At 44.1% G+C, this 25,713-nt stretch overlaps 1 protein-coding gene across 1 annotated transcript in view; it reads left to right on the forward strand.

Annotated features, from left to right (window-relative positions):
* The window catches only part of LOC311232987 (1,4-alpha-glucan-branching enzyme-like), a 576,273-nt gene that overhangs the window by 427,494 nt on the left and 123,066 nt on the right, over positions 1-25,713 (forward strand). The window contains 1 exon segment of the mRNA XM_084319835.1: positions 5,893-6,023. Coding sequence (XP_084175961.1) covers positions 5,893-6,023 — 131 coding nt within the window.

A 25,713-nucleotide genomic window follows, 5' to 3' on the forward strand; every position in this document is an offset into this window, starting at 1 on the left:
GCAAGCCACCTAATCCACTTTAACCTAGATAACAGTGCTCTAACCTTGTTGATTATAGGTCTTAGCCAGGCCTCATCTGTTTCAACAATCAGATCCCAGCTAAACTAAACACTTGTTAAGGCAAAAAGGTATTTAACATACATACTTATCCTGTTATAATCATAACGAAAACCAGCCATATCTTTCACTATGATGCTGGATTGAACCCTATCTCTATTTAACCTGCTCAAATGTCCCTGACAGTTTTAATTTAGAAAGTCAGCCTTTTATTTTAGTGCCCCAACTTCTTGGAATGATCTTTAACATTTTCAGCGCCAGCGTGTATCCCCATCCCTGCTTTTAATGGGCCACGCTTTAAAAGATAGGCATTTCCACAGTGCGTCACGATGTTTGCAGAGCTATATCTATATTCTATATTATAGCTATGGAGACAATACTATGGCTTATTTGACAGTCACTATCTCTCGTCCAACATGTAAAAAAGGGTAAATGTTTTCATGTATAGGTTCGCGTGTTATCCCATGGTGAATATTGTATAGTTTCAGAGTGATCCGGGCTAATTCCTGGAAGCTTAGTTATGGAGCGCTATGTGAATTTGGCTAAAGTCGTTCGCGTTGCTCGCCTGGACGCGTGTAGCATAATGCCAGCGGAAGAGTGCAAGAGCGCTTCCGCATTCTTCGCCGCGCATGCGCATGAGGTCCTCGATTAGTTCAGACGCCCCATTCAACACGGTGAATCCCAAACTCGAAACTCCGTTAAGCTCCAGAGAGAGAGGCTGAAAACCGCCAGTTCTTGCCCGACGGATGGGAGCCGAATCGCGGATCCGAGTTTTCTGATGAATAGCCCCAAAACATGGAGGTCGCGAACTGCGCCAGCTTCGCTGACCAGAGCTCTCTCAGATTCAAAATTTTAATCGCAGCCTGGAACATACATGTTTCGGAACCAATGTGTAACTAGACAGTTACAATTAGGGATGTCCCGATCGCCTTTTTTTGCTCCCGATCCGATCCCGATCATGTGATTTTATATATTTACCGATTCCGATCGTTCCCGATCCGATCTTTCACATTAGTAATCAATTTTGACGCATTTTTGTCAGAAACTGGCGGAGCAAGACAAGCCTCTCTGTTGCCTATAGTCCTGGGCGCAAGCGCGGCGGCTCTTGTTATTACATTCATATGTGCTTCATATGAGAAATATTAAAAGTTTCAATATATGTTTGCACATTAGTATACATTCAGTGTTCGACTTACGTAATGATTAGCTCCATTCTGGTCTGAAACGCCGACGATAACCCTCAGTCACACAGCAAATAATTGCCGTTATCTGAAAAGTTTGTCTGAAAACTCCGCCTCCAGCTGCTGCTTCATGAGTTTCCTCCACGCGAAATGTCCTCCTTGCAAACATTGCAACTGGCTTGACTTTCTATTTTAAAATGCTTAGTTCCAAACCTCTAGCAGCTGCTCAAGTCAGTGGATAACCGTGTTTCGGGAGCAACGTGTTGTTGTGATGTGACTGAGTGTCTAAAATTAAAGGGAATGTGTTTGTTGCAACGGTGTAAATTAAAGGGAATGTGTTTGTTGTGGACAATTATTCTGCTCTGTGTGACAATAAATACATTAATGATATATTATATGTAATTTAAAACCAAAACTAAGGCCTCCGTATGAGTTTAAGACGTGAACATGGTCATGTTTGTTAAAAAAAAAAAAATAAAATTGACTGCCGATTTTTATTAAAAAAAATTCCCGATCCCGATCCTCTGAAAAGCACGTGATCGGCGCCGATCCCGATCGCGTGATCGGATCGGGACATCCCTAGTTACAATATAACATTTATATTAATTAACCCAGTTAATGCCTTAAGAGAAAGAGTCTGGTGGTCAATTACTACGGAAATGTTGTGTCTTACTAATAATAACTAATTCCGCGGTCAATAGAAGTCTCTGTGATAGGGGTTATAATAGAAGAAAGACAGTGTAAACAATATAATTAACTCTGAATATAATAATGACGAAAAATAAACAGGATACACAACAAGGTGCATGCGATGAGGTTATATGTAGTGCACCTTGTTGTGTATCCTGTTTATTTTTCATCATTATTATATTCAGAGTTAATTATATTGTTTACACTGTCTTTCTTCTATTATAACCCCTATCACAGAGACTTCTATTGACCGCGGAATTAGTTATTATTAGTAAGACACAACATTTCCGTAGTAATTGACCACCAGACTCTTTCTCTTAAGGCATTAACTGGGTTAATTAATATAAATGTTATATTGTAACTGTCTACAGTAGTTACACATTGGTTCCGAAACATGTATGTTCCAGGCTGCGATTAAAATTTTGAATCTGAGAGAGCTCTGGTCAGCGAAGCCGGCGCCGTCCGCGACCTCCATGTTTTGGGGCTATTCATCAGAAAACTCGGATACGCGATTCGGCTCCCATCCGTCGGGCAAGAACTGGCGGTTTTCAGCCTCTCTCTCTGGAGCTTAACGGAGTTTCGAGTTTGGGATTCACCGTGTTGAATGGGGCGTCTGAACTAAGCGAGGACCTCATGCGCATGCGCGGCGAAGAATGCGGAAGCGCTCTTGCACTCTTCCGCTGGCATTATGCTACACGCCGCCTGGACACGTTACTATTTCCAAATCAAAGGTATATAATAGGTACATTTTTTGATGCTCTGATCGTCAGCAACGGCATACGTTTTGAATACTACATACGTTGATCGTTGCGATCGATGTGAAATCCTTGTAGGATCAAAGTACGATTGACGTCATATAGTCCTTACCTTTGCTAGGAGGTATCCCAAAATGAATATTCCAATTGTCTGATCGCGATTTCTAGTATTGATGTCCATTGGGTCTCTGACATGAAATGGCACAAAATATGCATCAAGTGTGCTGGACGCGTTCCAAGTTGCTCGAATGAACCGTTTCACTTGCCCGGGTCCAAATTCTCAGCCCGGATCATATAAAATGTAACACACAGTGTGAAATAAGGTTTCAAATGGTAGGCGATACTGCCACCTAGCAGGATTCGGCCGGCATTGCACTCTCGAGGTCTCAGAATGAGTTCCAATGGTAACACCGAGGTCCGTGAGAGTGTATAGAATATTAAAATCGAAAAAAGAAAAAACTATGAAAACCAGAGATTCGGGGGTTCTGGCGCTCAACCGCTGGCGAGATAACCTCGAAAGATCTCGGGGTTGGCGCAGAAAGTGTTAACAAAAACCTATTCTCTACTAAACAATGACCAATTTAAAACCATGATCACAAATCTCCATGCTTTTATATGATAACTGTTTTAACTTTACTTTGTTTGTATTTCATGGTTTTTATTGTGTTTTATTGTTGTCTAATGTAATCTTGGCATCATTGAAAATGAGGGCCCACCCTCAATGTATTCCAGAGAATCAAATAAAGAATTCCCGTACATATCCAAAGGTTATCTTTTCTCTAGAGAATGATGCATGTTCACAAACATTGACTGAACCATCATTGGCTGCCAGAATAACATTATATGAATTCTTAAAAATGGGTGGCACTCTCCATTAAAGGAAAACTCCAACATTTTGGGAAATTAGCTTATTTAACATCTTCCCTGGAGGTAGACAAGAAGATACATACCTTTTTTGTCTCTGTGCGTGCATTTAGCTTTGGGAACAGTCGCTCCGTTAGCGTAGCTTAGCTTCATCACTGGAAGTGGGGGAGATCCGGAGCTTCATCACTGGAAGTGGGGGAGATCCGGAGCCTGACGTTCCCTTACACTGTATACAGTCACGAAATACACTCCAAATACAACTCCAAAACGTTCATGTAAACATGTTGTGACCTGTGTATTCACCACGTGGAGAAATAAAAAATAATTGAATTAGACAATTACGTTTTATAAGCAAATATACTCTGAACTATTTTTTGCCTAACCACTCCTCTCTGAGCGCAGTCAGTGATTTCAACGTGTCGTCGTGATTGTTGACATTCTCATTCATTCAAAGGATCCGAACCGATTGAAGTTTATGGATACCATGACTTAAAATCCTCTTACCTTGACGATTAAAAGCCTCCCCAATTTAGAAAACAGTAATCCAATGGCTGGTATTGATAATATACTACTAACTACTGGACGCTCTGAGCTAACCGGAGCTAACACAGAACAGGATGGTAAAGCATATATAATGACTTCCTTTCTGGGGTTTTCAAAATAAAAGTGCAACGTTTATAGCAGCGGAAAACGTTTATTTTGTACATTATCGAACGTTAACACGAACCTAAACTAACGTTACAACTAACCTAAAGTTAGTTTAGGTTCGTGTTAACGTTAGATAATGTACAAAATAAACGTTTTCCGCTGCTATAAACGTCACACTTTTATTTTGAAAACCCCAGAAAGGAAGTCATTATATATGCTTTACCATCCTGTTCTGTGTTAGCTCCGGTTAGCTCAGAGCGTCCAGTAGTTAGTAATATATTATCAATACCAGCCATCGGATTACTGTTTTCTAAATTGGGGAGGCTTTTAATCGTCAAGGTAAGAGGATTTTAAGTCATGGTATCCATAAACTTCAATCGGTTCGGATCCTTTGAATGAATGAGAATGTCAACAATCACGACGACACGTTGAAATCACTGACTGCGCTCAGAGAGGAGTGGTTAGGCAAAAAATTGTTCCGAGTATATTTGCTTATAAAACGTAATTGTCTAATTCAATTATTTTTTATTTCTCCACGTGGTGAATACACAGGTCACAACATGTTTACATGAACGTTTTGGAGTTGTATTTGGAGTGTATTTCGTGACTGTATACAGTGTAAGGGAACGTCAGGCTCCGGATCTCCCCCACTTCCAGTGATGAATCTCCGGATCTCCCCCACTTCCAGTGATGAAGCTAAGCTACGCTAACGGAGCGACTGTTCCCAAAGCTAAATGCACGCACAGAGACAAAAAAGGTATGTATCTTCTTGTCTAACTCCAGGGAAGATGTTAAATAAGCTAATTTCCCAAAATGTTGGAGTTTTCCTTTAACTATAATACTAATATGATATTATTCTTGTTATGAGGGAGTGGTGACAGTTGTAACCAGGGCTTGACGTTGACACCTGCCCACCTGCCCAGGGCTAGTGAAAATGCTGAGTGGCTAGTGACTTTGGAAAACCACTAGCCACAGTGGCTAGTGAGCCAAAAAGTTAACGTCAAGCCCTGCATAGGTGTGTCAATGATAATGTTCACGGCGTTTGGAGCAATAATATAATTGCTAGGTTCAACACAGCCAAGGCATAGGTGTGTCAATGATAATGTTCACATCATTTGGAGCAACAATGTAATTGCTAGGTTCAACACAACTCTTCCACATCTACACCCTCCATCTTGTCCCAGTCAGCCGTTGCCCCAACTGGAGCTCCTTTTGCGGCTGAGTCACTGGTCGCAGGCAGTAGTAAACAATGGAGTCAACAGTCAGAAGCACAGTTGTACAGTTGGCGTGTAGCAGTATGGTTACAATGATACTGTCCCCAGCAGGGGTTAGTGAAGAAAAAATGACCTATATTTATTACTTTTTGGGTGGGGGCGCGAGTGCGGGGATTTTTGGCTAGTGAAAATGCTGAGTGGCTAGTGACTTTGGAAAACCACTAGCCACAGTGGCTAGTGAGCCAAAAAGTTTACGTCAAGCCCTGGTTGTAACTATTCCCTCGCACACATTTTGGCCACAAACAACAGGTGCTTGTAATCAACTAGCAGATTATTAAGTACAACAGTGACCAATGAGCTGTGGTGTTGCATGGCAAAACATGTCATGAGAATACTATGAATAATACAATCATACATGACTCTTGTTTACAGGGAGTGGTGACAGTTGAATTATAATACTATATATTCTTATTGTTTCCACAGGGAGTGGTGACCGTTGTGTCTGAGCAGGACAAGGTGATATCATTTGAGAGAGCCAATATGCTGTTTGTTTTCAACTTCCACCCGAGTAACAGCTACACCAACTACCGCGTACCAATTCCTGCCCCTGGGAAGTATCCTTTACCACTCCAGTCCCTTTTTTCCCCATTTAGAGGTGTTTCACTTTCACTTTCACTAGTAAAACACCTCTGCCCCAAGAGGAAGTAAACTAGCCGGAACTTCTTCTCTCTTTTTTTGGCCACTTTATTTAAGTAAACAAGGATGTGGCTGCAGTGTATTTTTCCACATCGTTTTTCAACACGTCTCTATCATTTCCCCTGTCCAGCTCATAGAGGAGGTTTAGAATGGTAAATGGTAATAACAGCTTTTATCCAAAGCACTTTACAACTCATGCCTCACATTCACACACTGACAGCGGAGGCAACCATGCAAGGCGCCGACCTGCTCATCGGGAGCAGTTAGGGGTTAAGTGTCTTGCTCAAGGACACATCGACACACTGCCAAGAGGAGCCAGAACTGAACCGGGAACCTTCTGATTTCCAGATGACCGCTCTATCTCCTGAGCCACGGTCGCCTGGGAAGATGTTACTTCCAGACAGGACATTCGCCAGGGACATTCTGGATGAAGGTATACAGTAGTTGGGTCATCTGTGGTACTTCCGTGACCGCGGAGAGCGAAGGTCCGTTTCTCAATGGATTTGTCATCTAGGAGGGTTAATAAACTAATTTAGCTGGGGTGTATTTAAAAAAAATAAAAGGCGGGACATTTAGTGAGAGACCAAAATCCAAAATGGCTGCCGTGGAAATTCACTTTTTAATGGTTTGACTTACAATGATGCACAATACATGGTTTCAGAGCTTATTTTGGTCAAGGAATACATATATGGTGTTTATATAATGATTTGACCTATTTCTCTTTTTTATAATTTTTTTTTCATTTTCAACCAGCATGGATACAGGATATAGTCAGTATCAAACAGAGAGACATGTGTACTCCACTTTGGTTCTTTTTTCCCACCCCCACTCCCTCCCACCAGTTCCCTCCCACCAGCCCCCCCCCCCCCCCCCCCCACCAGCCCCCCCCCCCCCCCGGGATTCAATTCAGACTCACATTTGACAAACAGTAAACTAACAGAGACATACATATCAGATACGAAAATAAGTTAAATGCAAACGTAAGAAAACAAAAACACATTCACATCTTCAATATCTCTTACACATGTCCCAGCTTGCTCTGAAGTCTCAACATAATCCTACATAGTCACTGTAGCCCTCAACACTTTGATGAACATTGTTACTCAGCTGATAGAGTTGTGCCCTTCCTGATGGCTTGTCGTACAGAACTTGTAAGTTGCTTTGGATAAAATTTACATTTTCCATATAAATCATTACATCTCTGGTCCATTGGACATGTGTGGGAGAGGCCTCCTGCTTCCACATCATAAGTATTAGACGCCTAGCAATTAGGGTAGTAAAAGCAATGACTTTCGAGTATTTTATGTGAATAGGCATATCCTCTGGTGCCACTCCAAAGATTGCGATTGTAGGGGAAGGGTCAATTTTGGTTCCAAATATTACAGAAATATAGATGTCCAATAGTTATGTAAATTTGGACAAGTCCAGAATGTATGAACGAGAGAACCCGTCATCGTCTTGCACCTATTGCACAAAGGACCTGTCCCTGGATAAATCTTAGCCAACTTCTCCTTTGAGAAATGCAGACGGTGTAACACCTTAAACTGCAAGAGCCCATATCTGGCACATATCGAGGAAGAGTGAACATTCCGGAGAATAGATTGCCATTGTTCATCCGAAAATTCCACAGACAGATCATCCTCCCAATGAGATTTAATAATAGTGAGAGAAGGGGAATGTAGGGTCGACAACATATCATACAATACTCCAATCGCTCCCCTTCTGTATAATCCCTTATCGCTCCAGATCTTAAAAGCAGAGTCCAATAGAGACGGCGGGAACATATGATTGCAGGGGATTGGTGCCCGAGACGACATTGATTGTAGACCGAACCTTGTCCTACATTGTATCCAGATTCTAAGAGAGTGATGCACTATCGGGTTATATTGGTAAGCATCTAATTACAATGGAAGGGCTGAACTAATCAAAGCTTGCAATGAGGTTTTTCTGCAGTGGGAGGACTCAATATGCAACCACGCTGGAGTCTCAGTCGATCGATCCACCATCCAGTAAAGGATATTACGTGTGTTTGCTGCCCAATAATAAAATTGAAAATTTGGCAAAGCCAGCCCTCCTGACCGTTTCGCCTCTTGTAAAAACTGCTTCCTAATCCTTGGAAGTTTGCCATTCCAAATGAATGCCGAGATCTGTTTATCTAATGTGTCAAAGAATTGTCTTGGTAAATAAACCGGGACGCACTGAAAGATATATACGAATTTGGGCAGGACATTAATTTTAACAACGTTAACACGACCAATTAGTGATAAAGGAAGCCTGTCCCATCTTTGAATGTCTGATTTAGTACGCTCCAGGAGTGGTGTGAAATTTATCGTAAAGATTTGTATGTAAGTGAGTCACCTTGATGCCCAGATAAGTCAGATGATCCACTACCTTAAATTGAAATGCCTCAAATGAGATCTCCTTAGTTTCACTGTTAACAGCTTTTGTGCATGTTCAATTTATATCCAGAGATACAGCCGAAATATCTGAAAATGGTAAGAGCATGGGGAAGCGATTCCAAGGGGTCAGATACATAAAGTAACAGGTCGTCAGCATAGAGGGATAATTTGTGTTCTAGGCCAGCCCTATGGATTCCCCTGATCCTGTCCTCAACTTCATAGCCAAAGGTTCTATAGAAATCGCGAACAGGAGAGGGGACAATGGGCACCCTTGTCTGGTTCCACGCTTCAGTGGGAAATAGGGGGAGCATACATCATTTGTCTTGACACAAGCCATGGGCGAGTTATACAAGAGCCTTATCCATGAAATGTACCTTTCACCTAGACCGAATTTTCCAAGACTAAAAAGCAAATAATCCCACTCCACCCTATTGAACACCTTTTCGGCATCTGGTGACAGAGCAATCTCAGGTGTCGAAGATGAAGGGGTATATAAAATATTAAATAGCCTACGCAAATTAAAGAAGCCCTATCTGCCCTTTACAAATCCTGTCTGATCCGGAGATATCATAGAAGGCAACACGTGTTCTAATCTGAGAGCTAGAGTTTTAGATAGTATTTTACAGTCGACATTCAAAAGTGATATTGGGCGATACGATGAACATTGCAATGGGTCCTTATTTGATTTTAACAGAAGTGAAATTGTCGCTTCCTGGAGAGTAGGAGGCAGGCACTCCGAGTCGAATGATTCCGAGTACATGTCCAGCAAGACTGGAGACAGTTTGTCACTGAATACCTTAAAAAATTCCACCGGAAAGCCATCTGGACCGGGTGATTTACCAGACTGCATTGATTTGATAGCCAATTTTATTTCTTCTAAGGTAATATGCTGATCAAGTTCACTTCTGTCATCGTCCCCTAAAGTTGGAAACACCAGGTCCCCAAAAAATGCATCAAACACTTCAGGGTTTTTTAACAAGTCCGAATTATAAAGTTTAGAATAGAAATGTTGGAAACTCTTATTATTTTAGGGTCCTTAGAGGTGTGTCCAGATTGGGTTTCAATTTCAGGGATCATGTGCAAAGCTTCCAATTTACGAATTTGGTGAGCTAAAATCTTGGATGGTTTGTCCCCATGCTCATACCATGACTGTCTGGATCTGTGCATCAGCTGTTCAGTCTGCTTAGTGGAGAGTAAATTGAATTCCGTTTATAAGTTTAGTCTTTGTTTATAAAGGTCTGGAGACGGTACCATTGAGTGCTGCTGATCCAGCTTCTTAATGAGATCCGCTAGTTCAGTTAAGCGCTTTTCTTTCTGCTTTCTGATAAACTAACAGTACAAAATTATATGGCCCCATAGAAATGCCTTTAAGCTCTCCCAAATAGTGCCGAATGTTACGTCAGCATTCACATTTGTTTCCAGGAAAATGTCAATTTGCTGCGAAATATGTTGGACAAAACCGTTATCAGACAGTAATAGAGGACTAAGGCGCCACGTGTAAGCAGAGTGCTGGTTTGGAAAGTTGAGCTCTAAAGTGAGGGGACTGTGATCTGAAATTACTATACTATTATATGTGCAGTTCTTAACATTAGGAAACAGTTGTTGGTCAACAAAAAAATAGTCAATCCGTGAATACGTTTGGTGAACAGGAGAAAAGAAAGAATATTATCTAGCTAATGGAAAGAGAGATCGCCAAGCATTAACAGCACTGTATGACTCCAAATAGGACTTTAGAACCAAAGAGGACTTTGACATAACACAGTATCTTGTCGAGGATCTATCCAACATCGGGTCCATTGTGGTATTCATATCTCCCCCAAGGATCAACTGATGCATATCTACATTGGGCAAGGAGAAAATATATGTTTTGAAGAATGTACTATCATCCCAATTAGGGGCGTATACATTTGCCAAAATTAGAGGGGTATTATATAACGAGCCCACCACTACCACATAGCGGCCCTGTGGATCAGTGTTTACACTTGAGACAATAAATGGGGTAGATCTATGAATAAGAATCGCAACACACCGTGCTGTATTGTTAAATGTTGAATGGAACAATTGACCAACCCAGTTTCTCTTAATTCTCGAGTGGGATGCATTTCTCAGATGCGTTTCCTGAAGAAAAGCTATATTCACCTTGAGGTGCAGAAGATGAGACAATACCCTATTAAACTTGAGTGGACGGTTCAGTCCTTTGACATTCCAACTGATAAGGTTGACTTGGCAACCGTTAACTTTCGAGGTTGTAGTGGAGGGTGTCACCATCCTGAATCACTGGGGAAAATATGAAAAACCCTGTATACACGTTGCACAGGTAGACTGTATGAAAAAAGAACAGTTGTATGACTTCAGAGCAAAAGAAGATGTGAAAAAATAAATAAAAAAACAGAACATAGATAACAAAACATTGACCCCCCCTCCCCAATATCCCCCCATGTCATCTCTAAGGCCCAGTCCACACGATATAAAAAAATAACTGTCCACACGACTGGTTTAAACCCTGCACAGAGTGATGTCATATACATGTAGTACAATGCCAAAGCAGTAGGTGTGAGAACTGGAGTCTGGAGCACAGCCCAATTGCTGAATACACGAGAAGAGAAAGGAGCGGTTTCAAGGGTGTTTAATGGAAATTGAACAACACAGGAATTGGGGGGAAATAGAATGGGGTTAATGTTCTGTCCTGTGGCTGCCACAGCGAGCAAGCGGTCCTGGTGCTTGTCGGGGGAGCTGCTGGGTGGCAGCGGGTGAATAGGTGTTCCTCTTCGGGAACAGGTGACGTCCAGACAGGGACGCTGGAGCTGCTGGGTGGCAGCGGGAGAATAGATGTTCCTCTTCGGGAACAGGTGACGTCCAGACAGGGATGCTGGAGCTGCTGGGTGGCAGCGGGAGAATAGATGTTCCTCTTCGGGAACAGGTGACGTCCAGACAGGGACGGCGGCCCTTTGGGGCACAGGAGAGAAACAGGTTAGAGTAAGCCAATACACGGAGGGTATCTAGCAGTAGAGCTTGTGGCAGAGACGTCGTACCTGGGCAGTGGTAATTAATACCACGACAGCTTCTGGTCAGCGTCGAGGTGCAGATATAGTCCCCTCATCAGGGGAGGATAGGGTGCAGCTGGGGAGAGTGGGGTGTTTGCCCGTGTGTGAATTAGGGGGATGGAATACAGCTGGGTGAATGAGGGTGAAGGAAGGGGTGACTGAAGAAAGAGAGGATGATGAGGAGTGCGCAGTGGATAGAGAGGGGGATGAAGAGGAGCGTGTGGAGGACGTGAGGGGAAAAGGAGGGGGAGTGAAGTAGGCCCGTGCTGTGATTATGACAGTAGGTGGTGATGTAGTTCAAACATGAAGGTCATTTCAACCAACCAGAAGGGTTTAGGGTTAATACCGGAAACTGACTTGAAGCCTGGAACACAAACATCCCTCCTTGCTCACAGCCAAACAATTCTACAGTTTGCAGCTAGAACAACATGCAATAAACAAAAAAGTCCGAGTTCAAGTTTCTTTAATAGTTGTCATACAGAAGTACAGAATACTTTTGTACAAAATGCTTCTTACTGTTGCGCTCCAGAGACTGTGCAAGACAAGATAAGTATGAAATAAAAACATAGTAAAATTAGAAGTAAAAAAAAGAGGTCACAGTGTTCAGTTTAGACATATGTACAATGTTCGATGCAGAATAGACGTAGTTACCATACAATATACAAAAAGGATACATTCACTGTGTGTTCTGCCTCATTTCTTGATGAAACAACCAACATCGACACAATTTACCACCAAGAGCGGAGTTTAGTCTCACAAAAAGATTGCCGATGTTGTTAGCTTACATGCTAACGTAATAATGTAGTAACGTTAATGCTAGTAGTAGAATGAATGAATGAAAACGTTATTTAACACATTGCAGAATGGGTACAATACAATACGGCTCAATACAAACAATTGTTAAGGGGATGCAGACTGTTAGTTTGGACTGGGTTCCTTATAACAATAACTTGACAACACGTGAGCTTAGTTTAGCCGCAGCTACAGGTTTACTCTGGTCAGGTCAGGAATGCGACAACAGACATCAGTCGATCACAACACTTCAACACAGACGATACATTTCGAACAAAAGTTTGTTACAATAATTTTCATATAACGCTACTTGGGACAGCTCTGCTGTAAACACTGGTGTAGCTGGCTCTGCTCTAATCTCTACCCCGTGTTCGGTTGCTAACTTGCTATTGTTTGCGACAGTGCCGTAAACATGGGAAATAATTGCGACAGCTCTGCCATAAACACTGGAAATAACCTCGGTTACTATGCCCACACGCAACCACTGTAACCGGGATGCGCGCAAAACTTCACCCTGGACTCCGGTTTTCAAAGACAGCGGTTGCAGTGTAGCAAAACCCCGGTTGTGTGTGGGCAAACAGTGCAACTGCGCACATACAATCACGGTTACATAAAACCAAGCGTTCGTGTGGACAGGGCCTAAGACAACCAAAAAAGCCCAAGCTTTTGTAGCTTTTCTCGAGACCACAACACTCAATAGAACCCTGGTCCTACAATTAAATGAATATTGTCCAAAGTTATACCCCATGCATTTGAACATTGCAACCAAACAAGTATTCTCCACACCCAAGATAAGAGAGCGAAATAAACAAATAATAATGTTATCAAAAAAGCAATAAAAATAAGAGTACCAAAAACAAAATAATAATAATAAATAAATAAATAATAATAAAATAATAATAAAAAAAATAAAAATCTTTTTGTAACCATTATTATTACAATAAATCGTATTGTGCCTTAAGATTTATTTTTTTATTTTGTTTAAATAAAAAAAATATTATATAAAAAATCTGGCGTTGTGGACAGCGACGCCTACAGGGGCAGGACTTGGTGGAGATAGCGTGCCCTCCCACGCGTTACACTTCACCAATGAGAGTCCTCGCTGCCAAGTGAAAAGACGTCACTGGCAGTCGCCACACGCATCGGAGGAAGCGTGCGGTCGGCTTCGGGACACCCTTGTACCGACTCGTAGGAGAACATGCATACAGCAGCCAGGTAGGGGAGGGGGGGAATTGGCACAGCGACTAAATTGGACGGGGAAAAAAACAGAAAATCGGAGAAAGAGAAATTAAAAAAAATAATAATATAGAATAGGAGGCTTATAAATTACCTTATTATAGCCAATTCGCACATTTATATATATATACATATATTATCTTTCAAATGCCCGAGTTCAATTTGGATTTAGTATCACTAGGCATGCATAAGAACAGATAATGAAATATACTGTAATCTACTGTACTTTTTTATTTTCCGCACAGTGCAACCGTTTTGAAACTAATTTCAGATCTAATTGTTCCTACATGTTAACAATAGGGAAGAGAAACTTGTCAACCTTTTGTGGCTTATTATCCCGCATATTAACAGTTATTGAAATAATTCATACAGAACTCTGAACCTTGAACCCCATAGATCCCTTCAGGAAGTGTAGTTTGGAAAAATTCCAAACGCTGATCGACAGCTACCGATGTCTATTACAAAATGGCTGCAAAAAGACTACAATTCCCATGGTTCAAAATGTCCAAAATGGTCGCCCTCTCGCAATAGACTTGAGCAAATCGAAAAGTTAAATCTATCTAATGACACTTTTAACCTATTGCTAAACTAACGTATTGATGATAATATACATTCTACATGCTGTTGTGACATGGTCATGATGTTAATACTTGAATACGTTTGAAATTAAAATCGCTAATTTTATACAAAACACAAAAAATATTGATTTATGACCAGATGTCATTTGCGGTCCACCGATGGACCGCACAGGGGAACAGGTTAAAACATAAACATAGGTAGCCGTTGCAGTAACCATACTGGTATGTCCACTGTTATTGTCCAGTTGACGGCGAGGGCAACAGAGTGGAGTTTATGAACTAGAAATAACATTAGTCTCTCACGTTTACAACTGCTAAGAGAGTATGGATGGCAGCACACGCATTGTAGAATGCATTTAACCTAAACATACCCTCTGTTCAACCCGGGGTTGGGTGCCGGCTACATCTTGTTTGCGATGAAATCCTTCACAGCCTGCGGGTTGTCGAACATGTTCTCCTTCCCCTGGAAGAATACTCTGAGACGGGCAGGGTATACGAGGCCATAGCGGACCCCTTCTTTCCCCCGGAGCAGCTTTTTCACCTCAATGAACTCAGCCCTGCGGCTACTCAGGTCAGCACTGAAGTCGGGAAATATCATGACCTGTCCGCCTTGGAACTCCAGCCGTCCCTTCTCCCTGGCTAGGCGCAGAACCTGCTCCTTCTCCTGGAAGTAGTGGAATCGTGCGAGGAAACACCGTGGGCGACCCCCGGTCGCTGGTACTGGTCCCGCTCGATGCGTGCGATTCAAAGTCGGCGGAAATTGTAAACCGCCGGGTCCCCCCAGGATTTCAGTAAGAAGGTTGGCAACACATTTTGTGGGGTTCCCCGACTCCAAACCCTCCTTCACGTGTATAATGCATATGTTGCATCTCCTTCCTCTGTTCTCCAAGTCGTCTGTCTTAGCCTGCAGCATCTTGTAATTATCATATAACTCGTCATATTGCTTCTCCATGGTTTCCAGGCGGTAGTCCAGGCAATTTAGCCCCTCTTCGTGTTCCTGTAGGGTGCCCTCGCAAGTTTCCAGGACCGCTTTAAGTGGGGAGACGGCTCGCTTTATCTCCTCTCTCAGTGCGTTGTTCTCCTCGTGATGTCACGGATGGCGTTCAGTAAACTCTCGTCCACAGCATTGCTAGCATTAGCCATCGGGCTGCCTGCTCGACTGGGTTTGACGGGTTTCGGGGGCATACTGTCCAAATATACCAACAAAAAGAGTTAGAAAGTTGAAACAATGAGCTCTCTCTCGAATGCAAAATAATAACGTTTTTTTGTTGCAAAATTACATGTTGTGTAGCTTAATTTGTTTAAGGATTCAGGACCTTGTGGTTCTTGCGACTACTCCATACGGCCCCTAGTCATGATTTGACCTATTTTTTTACCTTCAAATGTTGAGCTCCAAAAGGGATTTTTTTCTTTCAAAATCATCACAGAGCCTTCATATTAGGCTCTAATGAAAGCTCTGCTCATGATGAGTTGAATAATATACAGTATAAGTACACAGGAGTAATCTCTGAAGACTGTGTAAACAACAGTTGCTGATTTGCGGCTTTCCATTAAATAGAATATGAGAATATGGTGTCCAGTCCATCCCATCACATTTTCATAATGAACTAAAAATTATTTTGCACTATAGCTTAAAAAGCTCATTCTTTCACCCCTTTCTCTCTCTCATCATTAAAACGTGAAAACGTACTGAGTACCTAGACAAAGCGTGTTGGTTACTTGTCAGAAAGAGAGGGAAACAGACACTAGTGAGTGCTTATTACAACATTGTGCATATTGTTAGTCCAGAATTTCTTAATTACTTTCATAAGCTGTCTCTCTCTCTGTCTCTCTCTCTCTCTCACTCTCACTCTCACATACACTCAAAACCTTACTCTGTGTGTGTGTATGTGCTTGTTTAATTAGGTGTTAGGGTCGTTGATGGTGCCTAGAATACCATTATACTGATAAAGACACATACACACACAACCCTTCTCCTTCTTCATTCAGTGTGTACGTGTTCATACACTCTCCCTCTCTCTTTCTCTCTCCCTCTTCCTCTGTGTGCGTGTGTTCATACACTCCCTATATCTCTTCCTCCTCTTCATCTGTGTGTGTGTGTTCATACACTCTCTCTCTCTATCTCTATCTATATCTCTCTCTCCCCTCTTCCTCTATGTGTGTGTGTGACAGGAGGGAAATATTGTCTGTTTTGATTATGTATTATTTTTTAATACTACATACGTTGATCGTTGCGATCGATGTGAAATCACTGTTGGATCAAAGTAGGATTGATGTGATATAGTCCTTATCTTTACTAGGAGGTATCCCAAAAAGAATATTCCAATTGTCTGATCGCGATTTCCAGTATTGATGTCCATCGGGTCCCTGACATGAACTGGCACAAAATATGCATGGAGTGTGCTGAACGCGTTTCAAAGTGCTCGGATGAAGCGATTCACTTGGCTTGGTCTAAATTCTCCGCCCGGACCATATACAATGTAACACACAGTGTGAAATAAGGTTTCAAAGGGTAGGCGATACTGCCACCTAGCAAGATTCTGCTGGTATTGCACTCTCAGGGTCTCAGAATGACTTCCAATGGTAACGCAGAGGTCCGTGAGACTGTATAGAATAAAAAAATCCAATAAAAGAAAAAACGATCTAAAAACTAGTTAACTCGTTATTGGCGCTCAACGGTTGGCGGGCAATCACGAGTAAACTTGTTATTGGGGCAGAAAGTGTTAAAGACACGGTTGTTGTCATAATGTGGTTGTCATAGAATGTGTGCTTTGGTGTGGCCTTCAGTGGCGTTGAGCTCTATAATAGCAGTTAATTTAATCCTTCACTAAGTGCAAACAAAATCATCAGAATGCAATAAATAAGGTGTTTTCTGACACTAAAAACGTCCGCTTTCACCCCACGCCTATCAACAGGCCAGAAAAAAATTATTTCCCCACCAACATTTTACATATAAAAAACGCCACTGGGAGTTTGCATGTTCTCCCCGTGTTTGTGTGGGTTTTCTCCCGGGACTACGGTTTCCTCCCACACCATGAAGACATGCATGTCAGGCAGGGACTATGGCTGAAAACTAGCTCATTAGCTCCAGTAACTCTGGCACATTTACATTGATGTGGAAACTGGAAGTGTTGATTGATGTGCATTGTCCCTGGGTATCAATCAACAAAATGTGTTTTAAATCTACTTTTTTAATTGTAAAAACCAAAACCTATTTAACCTGACAGAGGGAAAAAAATAAAACATCATCAAGCCATCAACAAAATGGCTAGACAAAAGGTAAGTCCTCTCTTCTACTTTTTATATTTTTCTAATCTTTTCAGCCTTGATTGATTGACTGTGTAACTCTAATCAATGCAACTATGTTAGTCTATTATCACAATAAGAAAAATTCATTTCAAATGTGTCTTTCTTTATTCATACAACTATGTTTGACCTTGATATTGACAGTAACTTACATTCCTCAGCTAGCATCTGTTCCTGAAGTAAAAGCTAACATTAGCATTGATTTGCAACCCTGTTACTGTAATTTTGCATCTACTTCAGTTCACTTAAGTGTTCATTAACTAGTATGTAGTTACTATGTAATTACACTATATAGCAGTATGTTATTACACAAGTGGAACAAGAACATTTAATTACAAATCAGGGTTATTACACATGTGTAATTACACAAAAAAAATTGTAATTACTTGATATCTTGTTCCATCTGTAACTACTACTTACACTACACAATTGATCTAAGGTGTTAACCAAACCATGTTCATATCATTTTATCATAGGTTAATAGACATTGTTGGGCAACGTGATGCTGGAAGAAGAAAAGGGAGGGCTACCAAAGCAAAATTAAACAGAGTTCCAGAAAGAACAGGATAGGTTGAGGAAAGCTGAACAGTGGGCAGAAAAATACAAAACGCTCCAACAATAAAAAACAAAAATAAAAAAATCTTCAAGAAGGGGAACTACTTGGAAGCCAGCCGTGGAAAAGGTTCCCCAGATGGTGTAGGTGGCACATTGAAGAGGAGGCCAACAGGCTTGTCACCCAAGGAGTTGATATCCCCAACGCCTATATTCGAATACCAACCGTTTTGTGCGTTTTGCAAATCTGATTGGCCACTGACGTTTCTGGTCATGTGACATGTGCACCAATCGTGTGACGGCAAGTTCTTTCGACGGTTAAGCTTAGGCACTCTTTCGAAGTTGGTTACGGTTAGAGTTTGTCTTAGAGCATGGCGATAGAACGCCAGCCCTGATTCCAACTTCGAAAAGAGTCGCCTAAGCTTAACCAGTGATAAACTAGGCGTTAGATCGTTTGCAGGCTGTTCGACGCGGAAATGGGCAAAGACACAGCTTGTCACGCGATTGGGCGCACATGTCACATGACCAGAAACGTCAGTGGCCAATCAGATTAGCAAAACGCACAAACCGGTTGGTATTCGAATAGACGCATCCCCAACGGCACTGTCCCTGTACCGAACTCTGAGTAAGGAACAATCTACATTCAGGAGCAAGCAGTGAAAGAAATACCAGCTGACCTTCCAGCCGTATACTGTCCACAATGAGGCTCCACCAGGTGGTCACTCTTTCACCTGGGATAATGCTCTGCCGTGACGTCAGCTGCATATGTTCGGCAACAGGGAATTTGGAGTGTGATTGTCAGAAGAAGTGCAGTGTCCAGAGACGTTGTGAGGAAATTGTTTGTCCTGCTGTACGATCTACCCTGGGATCATCCAAGAGGTGAATGAGACCCACCACCAGGTGAAATGTATGCTGGCCGTTGAGGGATGGTCTCTCCACTGGTGTTCCTCAGAGCAGCGGCTCTCAACAGGGCGCGGCACCCTAGGGTGCCGCAGAGAACTGCCAGGGGTGCCTTGAGATTAAAAAAATATATAATTTTTTTTAATTCTTTTTGCATTACAGAAAATTATCACTAAAGTGCTATCTGTTGCAGCTGCACTGTTTTCCATGAAAATACCATATTTGGATAAGTTTGACCATTTCTCAAAATCTGAAAATCATTATTTTGTAGAAATCGTCGGAAAGGAGAGACGCGCAATTTCTATCTTGCGACAACACCAAGTAGTGTGTCATTTATTATCTTCTTAGCACAAGTGACAGCTGTCAGATCTATGCCGTGCTAAACTCTGACAGCTCCTCGTCACCAAAACATTTTATGAATGACATTCCACCAGCGCGTCTTCTCTAAGCCCAACCCCCAAAACCAACCTCATTAAAGTGACAGTGCCCCATCAATACATCAAAACAATCTAATGGTGAATTATGTCCATAGCACCCACTACATACGTCCCCCCAGAATTCATCATAACAAAAGAAGTCAATGAACAGGAGGGCGGAGAACCCTGCCATAACGGCTCCGCCTGACCCCTGTAGCGGCCAGCACCGCTGTAGGGAAAACCTTAAGGGCCCTACGGCCACTCGGGCACAGGATAGGTGGCGAGGGGGTCTCGTGGGCCTTACTCGGAAGACTGGGCAAGGTAGGGGGTCGTCCCCGCCGTGGGGGCTGGGCCAGTCCAACAGGTTTGCCCAAGTCCACATGAGCCGGTTTAAGGCGGTCTATGGAAATGTGTTCCAGCTTCCCGCCCATGTCCACCACAAAGTACTTGTCTCCAGCCTCCTGGACACGGAACGGACCGTCGTATGGAGGTTTCAAGGGGTCCCGGTGGGCATCGTGACGGATGAAAACATATTCCGCTGACTGCAGACTTGTAGGGACGTGCGACCGGGGAAGGCCGTGCTGTGAGGTGGGGACCGGCGTGAATACCCTAGCCTTCTCCAGAAGTGCTGTCCGCTGCTGGGCTGCACACCAGGGGGCAGTAATGTTAGGGATGAAATCCCCTGGCACCCGCAGAGGCTGACCGTAAACCAGCTCAGCCGAGGAGGTCTGAAAGTCTTCCTTGGGGGCCGTCCTGAGACCAAGCATGACCCACGGGAGCCGGTCGACCCAGCCGCTGTCAGTAAGGCTGGCCCGAAATGCTGCTTTCATTGAGCGGTGAAAGCGCTCGCATAACCCATTGGCCTGCGGGTGGTATGACGTAGTCCGGTGTAGCTTCACGCCCAGGCTCTTGGCGACCGTGTTCCAGAGCTCGGACGTGAACTGTGGGCCCCGGTCTGAAGAGAGGTCGGCTGGAGTGCCAAACCGGGCGACCCAGGTTCCAATAAAGGCTCTGGCCACCTCGGCGGACGTCGTGCCTGACAGTGGAACTGCCTCTGGCCAACGGGTAGTCCTGTCTACCATAGTAAAGAGGTAACTGAAGCCGTGTGAGGGGGGCAGGGGGCCCACTAGGTCAACGTTCACGTGGTCGAACCTCCTTTCAGGTACAGGGAAGTGCTGCAGGGGGGCCTTGGTGTGACGGTACACTTTAGCGCGCTGGCACTCCAAACAGGAGTCAGCCCAGTCTCTTACATCTTTTCTAAGCCCAGGCCAGACAAACTTGGCGGACACCAGCCTCTGCGTAGGTTTCTTTCCCGGGTGGGAGAGGCCGTGAACAGCGTCATAAACACGCCGCCTCCATCCTGTGGGAACGATGGGGCGGGCCTGTCCCATAGAGACATCACACAGAAGTGTGGTGCCAGCGCTGTCAAAAACCACATCCTCTAACCGCAGGCTTGAGGTGGCTGACCTGAAATCTTGCACTTCAGGGTCGGTAGCCTGGTCCGCCGCCATACCGGTGTAATCCAGCCCCAAGTGGATGGCGCCCACTACAGCCCGGGAGAGGCAGTCTGCGACAAGGTTTGCTTTACCTGCCACATGTTGAATGTCAGTAGTGAACTCTGAGACATATGAGAGCTGTCGCTGTTGACGGGCGGACCATGGCTCAGACACCTTGGCCATGGCGAACGTCAGCGGCTTGTGATCCACGAAGGCCGTGAACTGGCGGGCCTCCAGCAGGAAACGAAAATGGCGGATGGCAAGGTAGAGGCCGAGGAGCTCCCGATCGAAGGTGCTATACCTCCGCTCGCTGGGGCTTAACTGGCGGCTGAAAAAAGCGAGTGGCTGGCAAGCCCCGCCTACCCACTGTTCAAACACTGCGCCCACGGCAAAATCTGAGGCGTCGGTGGTGATGGAGATTGGGGCCTTAAAGGAAGGATGTGCCAGCATGGTGGCGTTGGCTAGGGCAGCCTTGGCATCCAGAAAAGCTTTGTCTCTCTCTGCAGACCAGTCGACCGCATGTTTTGGCGCTTTACCCCTAAGGGCCTCATACAACGGCCGCATAATCCGAGCCGCCTGGGGAATAAAGCGGTGATAAAAGTTGATCATTCCGAGAAACTCCTGCAGTGACCTAACCGTGGGCGGCCGGGGAAAATTCATCACCGCTTCCACCTTCATGGGAAGAGGGACCGCTCCCTCTTTAGTGACTCTGTGCCCCAGGAAGTCAATGGTCGACCGCCCAAACTGGCATTTGGCCGGGTTGATTATCAGTCCATGCTCATTTAGCCGCTCAAAAAGCATCCTGAGGTGGGACATGTGCTCAGCCTTAGAGGCGCTGGCTATGAGGATATCATCCAAGTATACAAAAATAAAATCCAAGTCTCGTAGCACAGAGTCCATAAGGCGCTGGAACGTCTGTGCAGCGTTTTTGAGGCCGAATGGCATGCGCAGAAACTCAAATAGTCCAAATGGAGTTATGACTGCTGTTTTGGGGACATCCAGCGGTTGGACGGGCACCTGATGATACCCACGCACAAGGTCCACCTTGGAAAACATTAATTTCCCTGAAAGGCGGGCAGAAAAGTCCTGAATGTGCGGGACTGGGTACCGGTCCGGCGTCGTAGCATCGTTGAGCCGGCGGTAATCCCCACACGGGCGCCACCCGCCTCCCGGCTTGGGGACAATGTGGAGGGGGGAGGCCCATGGGCTGTCGGAGCGACGGACAATGCCGAGGCGTTCCATGTTCTCGAACTCTGCCTTGGCAATGCTGAGCTTGACCGGGTCGAGGCGCCGAGCCCGGGCATAGACTGGAGGGCCGGTCGTGGCGATATGATGTTCCACTCCATGCTTGGCTGTAGATGATGAGAACGTGGGCCGCGTGAAGCCCGGGAACTCGGCGAGAAGGTGTTGAAACTCATCTGCAGCGGAGAGCATGCTAGAGAGTCTGATGGAGTCTGCACCCCCAAGCGCACCAGCATAAGAGCAGAACGTAATGGCATCAATTAAGCGGCAATTTTTAACATCCACTAACAGTCCATAATCACACAAAAAATCAGCGCCTAGAAGAGGGACGGCTACATTAGCTGTGATAAAGTCCCAGCCAAACCGTTGGCCACTAAAACACATTTCGACATACCTGTTGCCGTATGTGCGGATGGGGGTGCCGTTGTCGGCCTCCATGGGGGGTCCGTGTCCGCCGGATAGGATGTCCACTCTAGAAGCCGGCAAGACGCTCCTCTGCGCGCCCGTGTCGCACATGAAACGCCGCCCGGAGATGGTGTCCTGGACAAACAGTAGCCTGCCAGCCTGACCGACGCTCATGGCCACTAACGAGCGCCGGCCAGGGCATTTCCCGGCCCGCTGAAGCTGCACGGCGGGCGGCACTGCTTGGCTTTAGGTCCAAACCGTGCATGATAATAACACAGCCCCGCGTTCGCGTCACGCTGCTGGCGAGGGGCTGTCGATGCGGCGGTGAAGTTCCAGTCTCCCGGCGGTGAAACAAAGGCTTGGGTTGGGAAAACTGCCGCTGCACAGTGCTGTTGACCAGCCAAAAAAAACGTATCAGCCTCCTCGGCCAGAGCGCGGCAATCGTCTATAGTGGTGTTGGCCAGAGCGGCCCGAACCGGAGAAGGCAACTGATGCAGGAAAAGTTGCATGAAAAGGAAATCAGGCTTGTGCTCTCCCAATAAATCCAGCATCCTATCCATGAGCTCCGATGGCTTGCTATCACCGAGCCCTTGCAAAGAAAACAACCGGCTGGCCCGCTCGGTATCGGAAAGTTCGAATGTCTTTAACAGATGAGACTTGATCGTGAGATATTTATCTCGAGCCGGAGGGTTCTTGAGGAGGCTCACCACTCTGCTGGCTGTCGAACTTCCCAGGGCTGACACCACATAATAATATCTTGTGGTATCCGAGGTAATCTCATGCAGCTCGAACTGTGCCTCCGTTTGCGCAAACCATGCCGAGGCTGACGACTCCCAGAACTCAGGTAATTTCAGTGAAACTGCGTTCGTAGACATGTTGCCGCGGAAGCGTCTTCAAAACGTATAACAGGGTCACCAATGTAGAAATCGTCGGAAAGGAGTGACGCGCAATTTCTATCTTGCGACAACACCAAGTAGTGTGTCATTTATTATCTTCTTAGCACAAGTGACAGCTGTCAGATATATGCCGTGCTAAACTCTGACAGCTCCTCGTCACCAAAACATTTTATGAATGACATTCCACCAGCGCGTCTTCTCTAAGCCCAACCCCCAAAACCAACCTCATTAAAGTGACAGTGCCCCATCAATACATCAAAACAATCTAATGGTGAATTATGTCCATAGCACCCACTACAATTTAATAAAACACAGAAAAGGATCACCAAGTTACTCTGGATAAAAAAAGAACTTTACAGACAACATTGAGACAAAGCTTCCTGACACATCTCCATCCAAACTCTTGGAAGAACTCATTGAAATCTCATCTGATACCACCTGGGCCCTCATTTATCAACGTGGTGTACGCACAGATATGTGCGTAACCCGTGCGTACGATCATTTCTAAGCAAAGTGTGGGATTTATCAATTTGAACTTGTGCTTGACTTTGTGCGTATATTTAAGCACAGGTTGGACCATGCGTAGCTGGCGCCCGTTGGTAGAATATATTATTACAACAAGGAAATAAGCTTCTGGGCATTAGTTTCAACACTGGCATGTTCTGTATGAACCGTAATTCATTATAGTTCATTGTAAAATAGCAACAGTAGTGGTCAAAACCCTATAAATAGCATTTGGAATAATAGGTATTTTCTCTCAGAATTAATGCAGCATGGTTTATATAGCGTTATCGGAATATACAGGGTGGACTGACTGACTGCGCTCCGCTTACTGTAACTCAACTCGTTATTATTTTGCACACAGACCGCAGAAACACGGGAACGTTTTGATTATATTTAAAAGGCTTTACGTTAAACGAAACAAGTGGAATTTCGAAGCTGTAAGCAGAATACAAGTCATATGAACACCCACGATATAGTGTTCTTCCCCCTTCCTACTGTATAAGAAAGAATAAAAAACGCATTGCAATGAGACCAGGGTGTATGTGTATTACAAAACCCTTGCAATAATGTGTCTTAAATGAATGAAAAGCATACATGCTCTGGACACAGAGCATATATCGTGTGGGTGATATGACTTGTATTATGCTTACAGAATTCCACGTATTTAGTTTTACAATGTCAAAGCCTTTTAATATAAATCAAAACGTTCACGTATTTATGCAATCTATGCGCAAAATAATAAGGAGTTGAGGTAGATACACACTCAGAACGTATTACATGCTGGTATGCTGATAGAGTAAACTATTATATGAATATGATATGATATAAGGTATACACTGGTCCGTCGCATACACTGGTATGCGCATGTTACTGTTGCATAATGTAGGCTATGGCTGCTATTATATGTAATTCATATAGGCTACCTAATAGTATATGATTTTTAGAGGCATCTATTTTGTTGTCGGTATTAGGCTAATACCGACAACAACATGGGGGGGACCCTGATGTAAACAAGACGAAAGTCTTTCTCTGGTCTGCATCCCCTTAACAATTGTATGTATTGAGCTGTACTGTACTGTACCCATTCTGCAATCTGTTAATAAACTTTTCAATCAATCAATCAAACCACCAACGCCAAACAGTGGTCAACGAACGGTCTTTATTAGTATTTTGAGCTGTCCAGGCAGAATTGCAGCAATGGTCTTAGGGAGCCGTTGATATCTGACATCACCGTTTACAAGTCAGCCTTTTATTTATCCCATAACACATGTTGTGTCTTCTTGGTTCGGCAGCGCCTCAGTGAACAATCTCCCGTGAAGTTTCTCAGAGTTCCGCTCGGGTCAGTCCATTATTTCACATCCCATGGGGGGTGTTTCATCACTTTCATGACCATATATGGATAATCATGCACGAGCATTGACGGTAGAACAAAGAGGTATTTATCAACACGGAGGAGCGTAGGACCTGTGTACGCACGGTTGATAAATCCCGTTTTTTTTGTGCGTGCACACATTCTAAATTCTGTGCTTACGTATGAAAATAGAATACTTTCTAAGAAAAATTGATAAATGAGGGCCCAGGAGAGCTAGTTTCAGAGTGTGGTGCTGATTACCAAGTATCTCATGATAAAGCAGTGTTGATACCATTCAGCACCACATATCTGTGTGAAGCTGGCTTTTCATCCACGACAGCTCTGAAAACAAAATATAGAGCCAAGTTGAGCCTTGAGGATGACATGCGTGTTGCCTTGTCAAATATCTCCCCACGTATTGACCGTATTATTAGCCAGCAGCAGCAGACCTCGCATTGAGCTAGAAATGTCCACTGAGTGAACAATTGCTT

The sequence above is a fragment of the Notolepis coatsorum genome, assembly GCF_963971535.1.
Source record: "Notolepis coatsorum genome assembly, chromosome: 8".
In the NCBI taxonomy this organism is placed as follows: Eukaryota; Metazoa; Chordata; class Actinopteri; order Aulopiformes; family Paralepididae; genus Notolepis; species Notolepis coatsorum.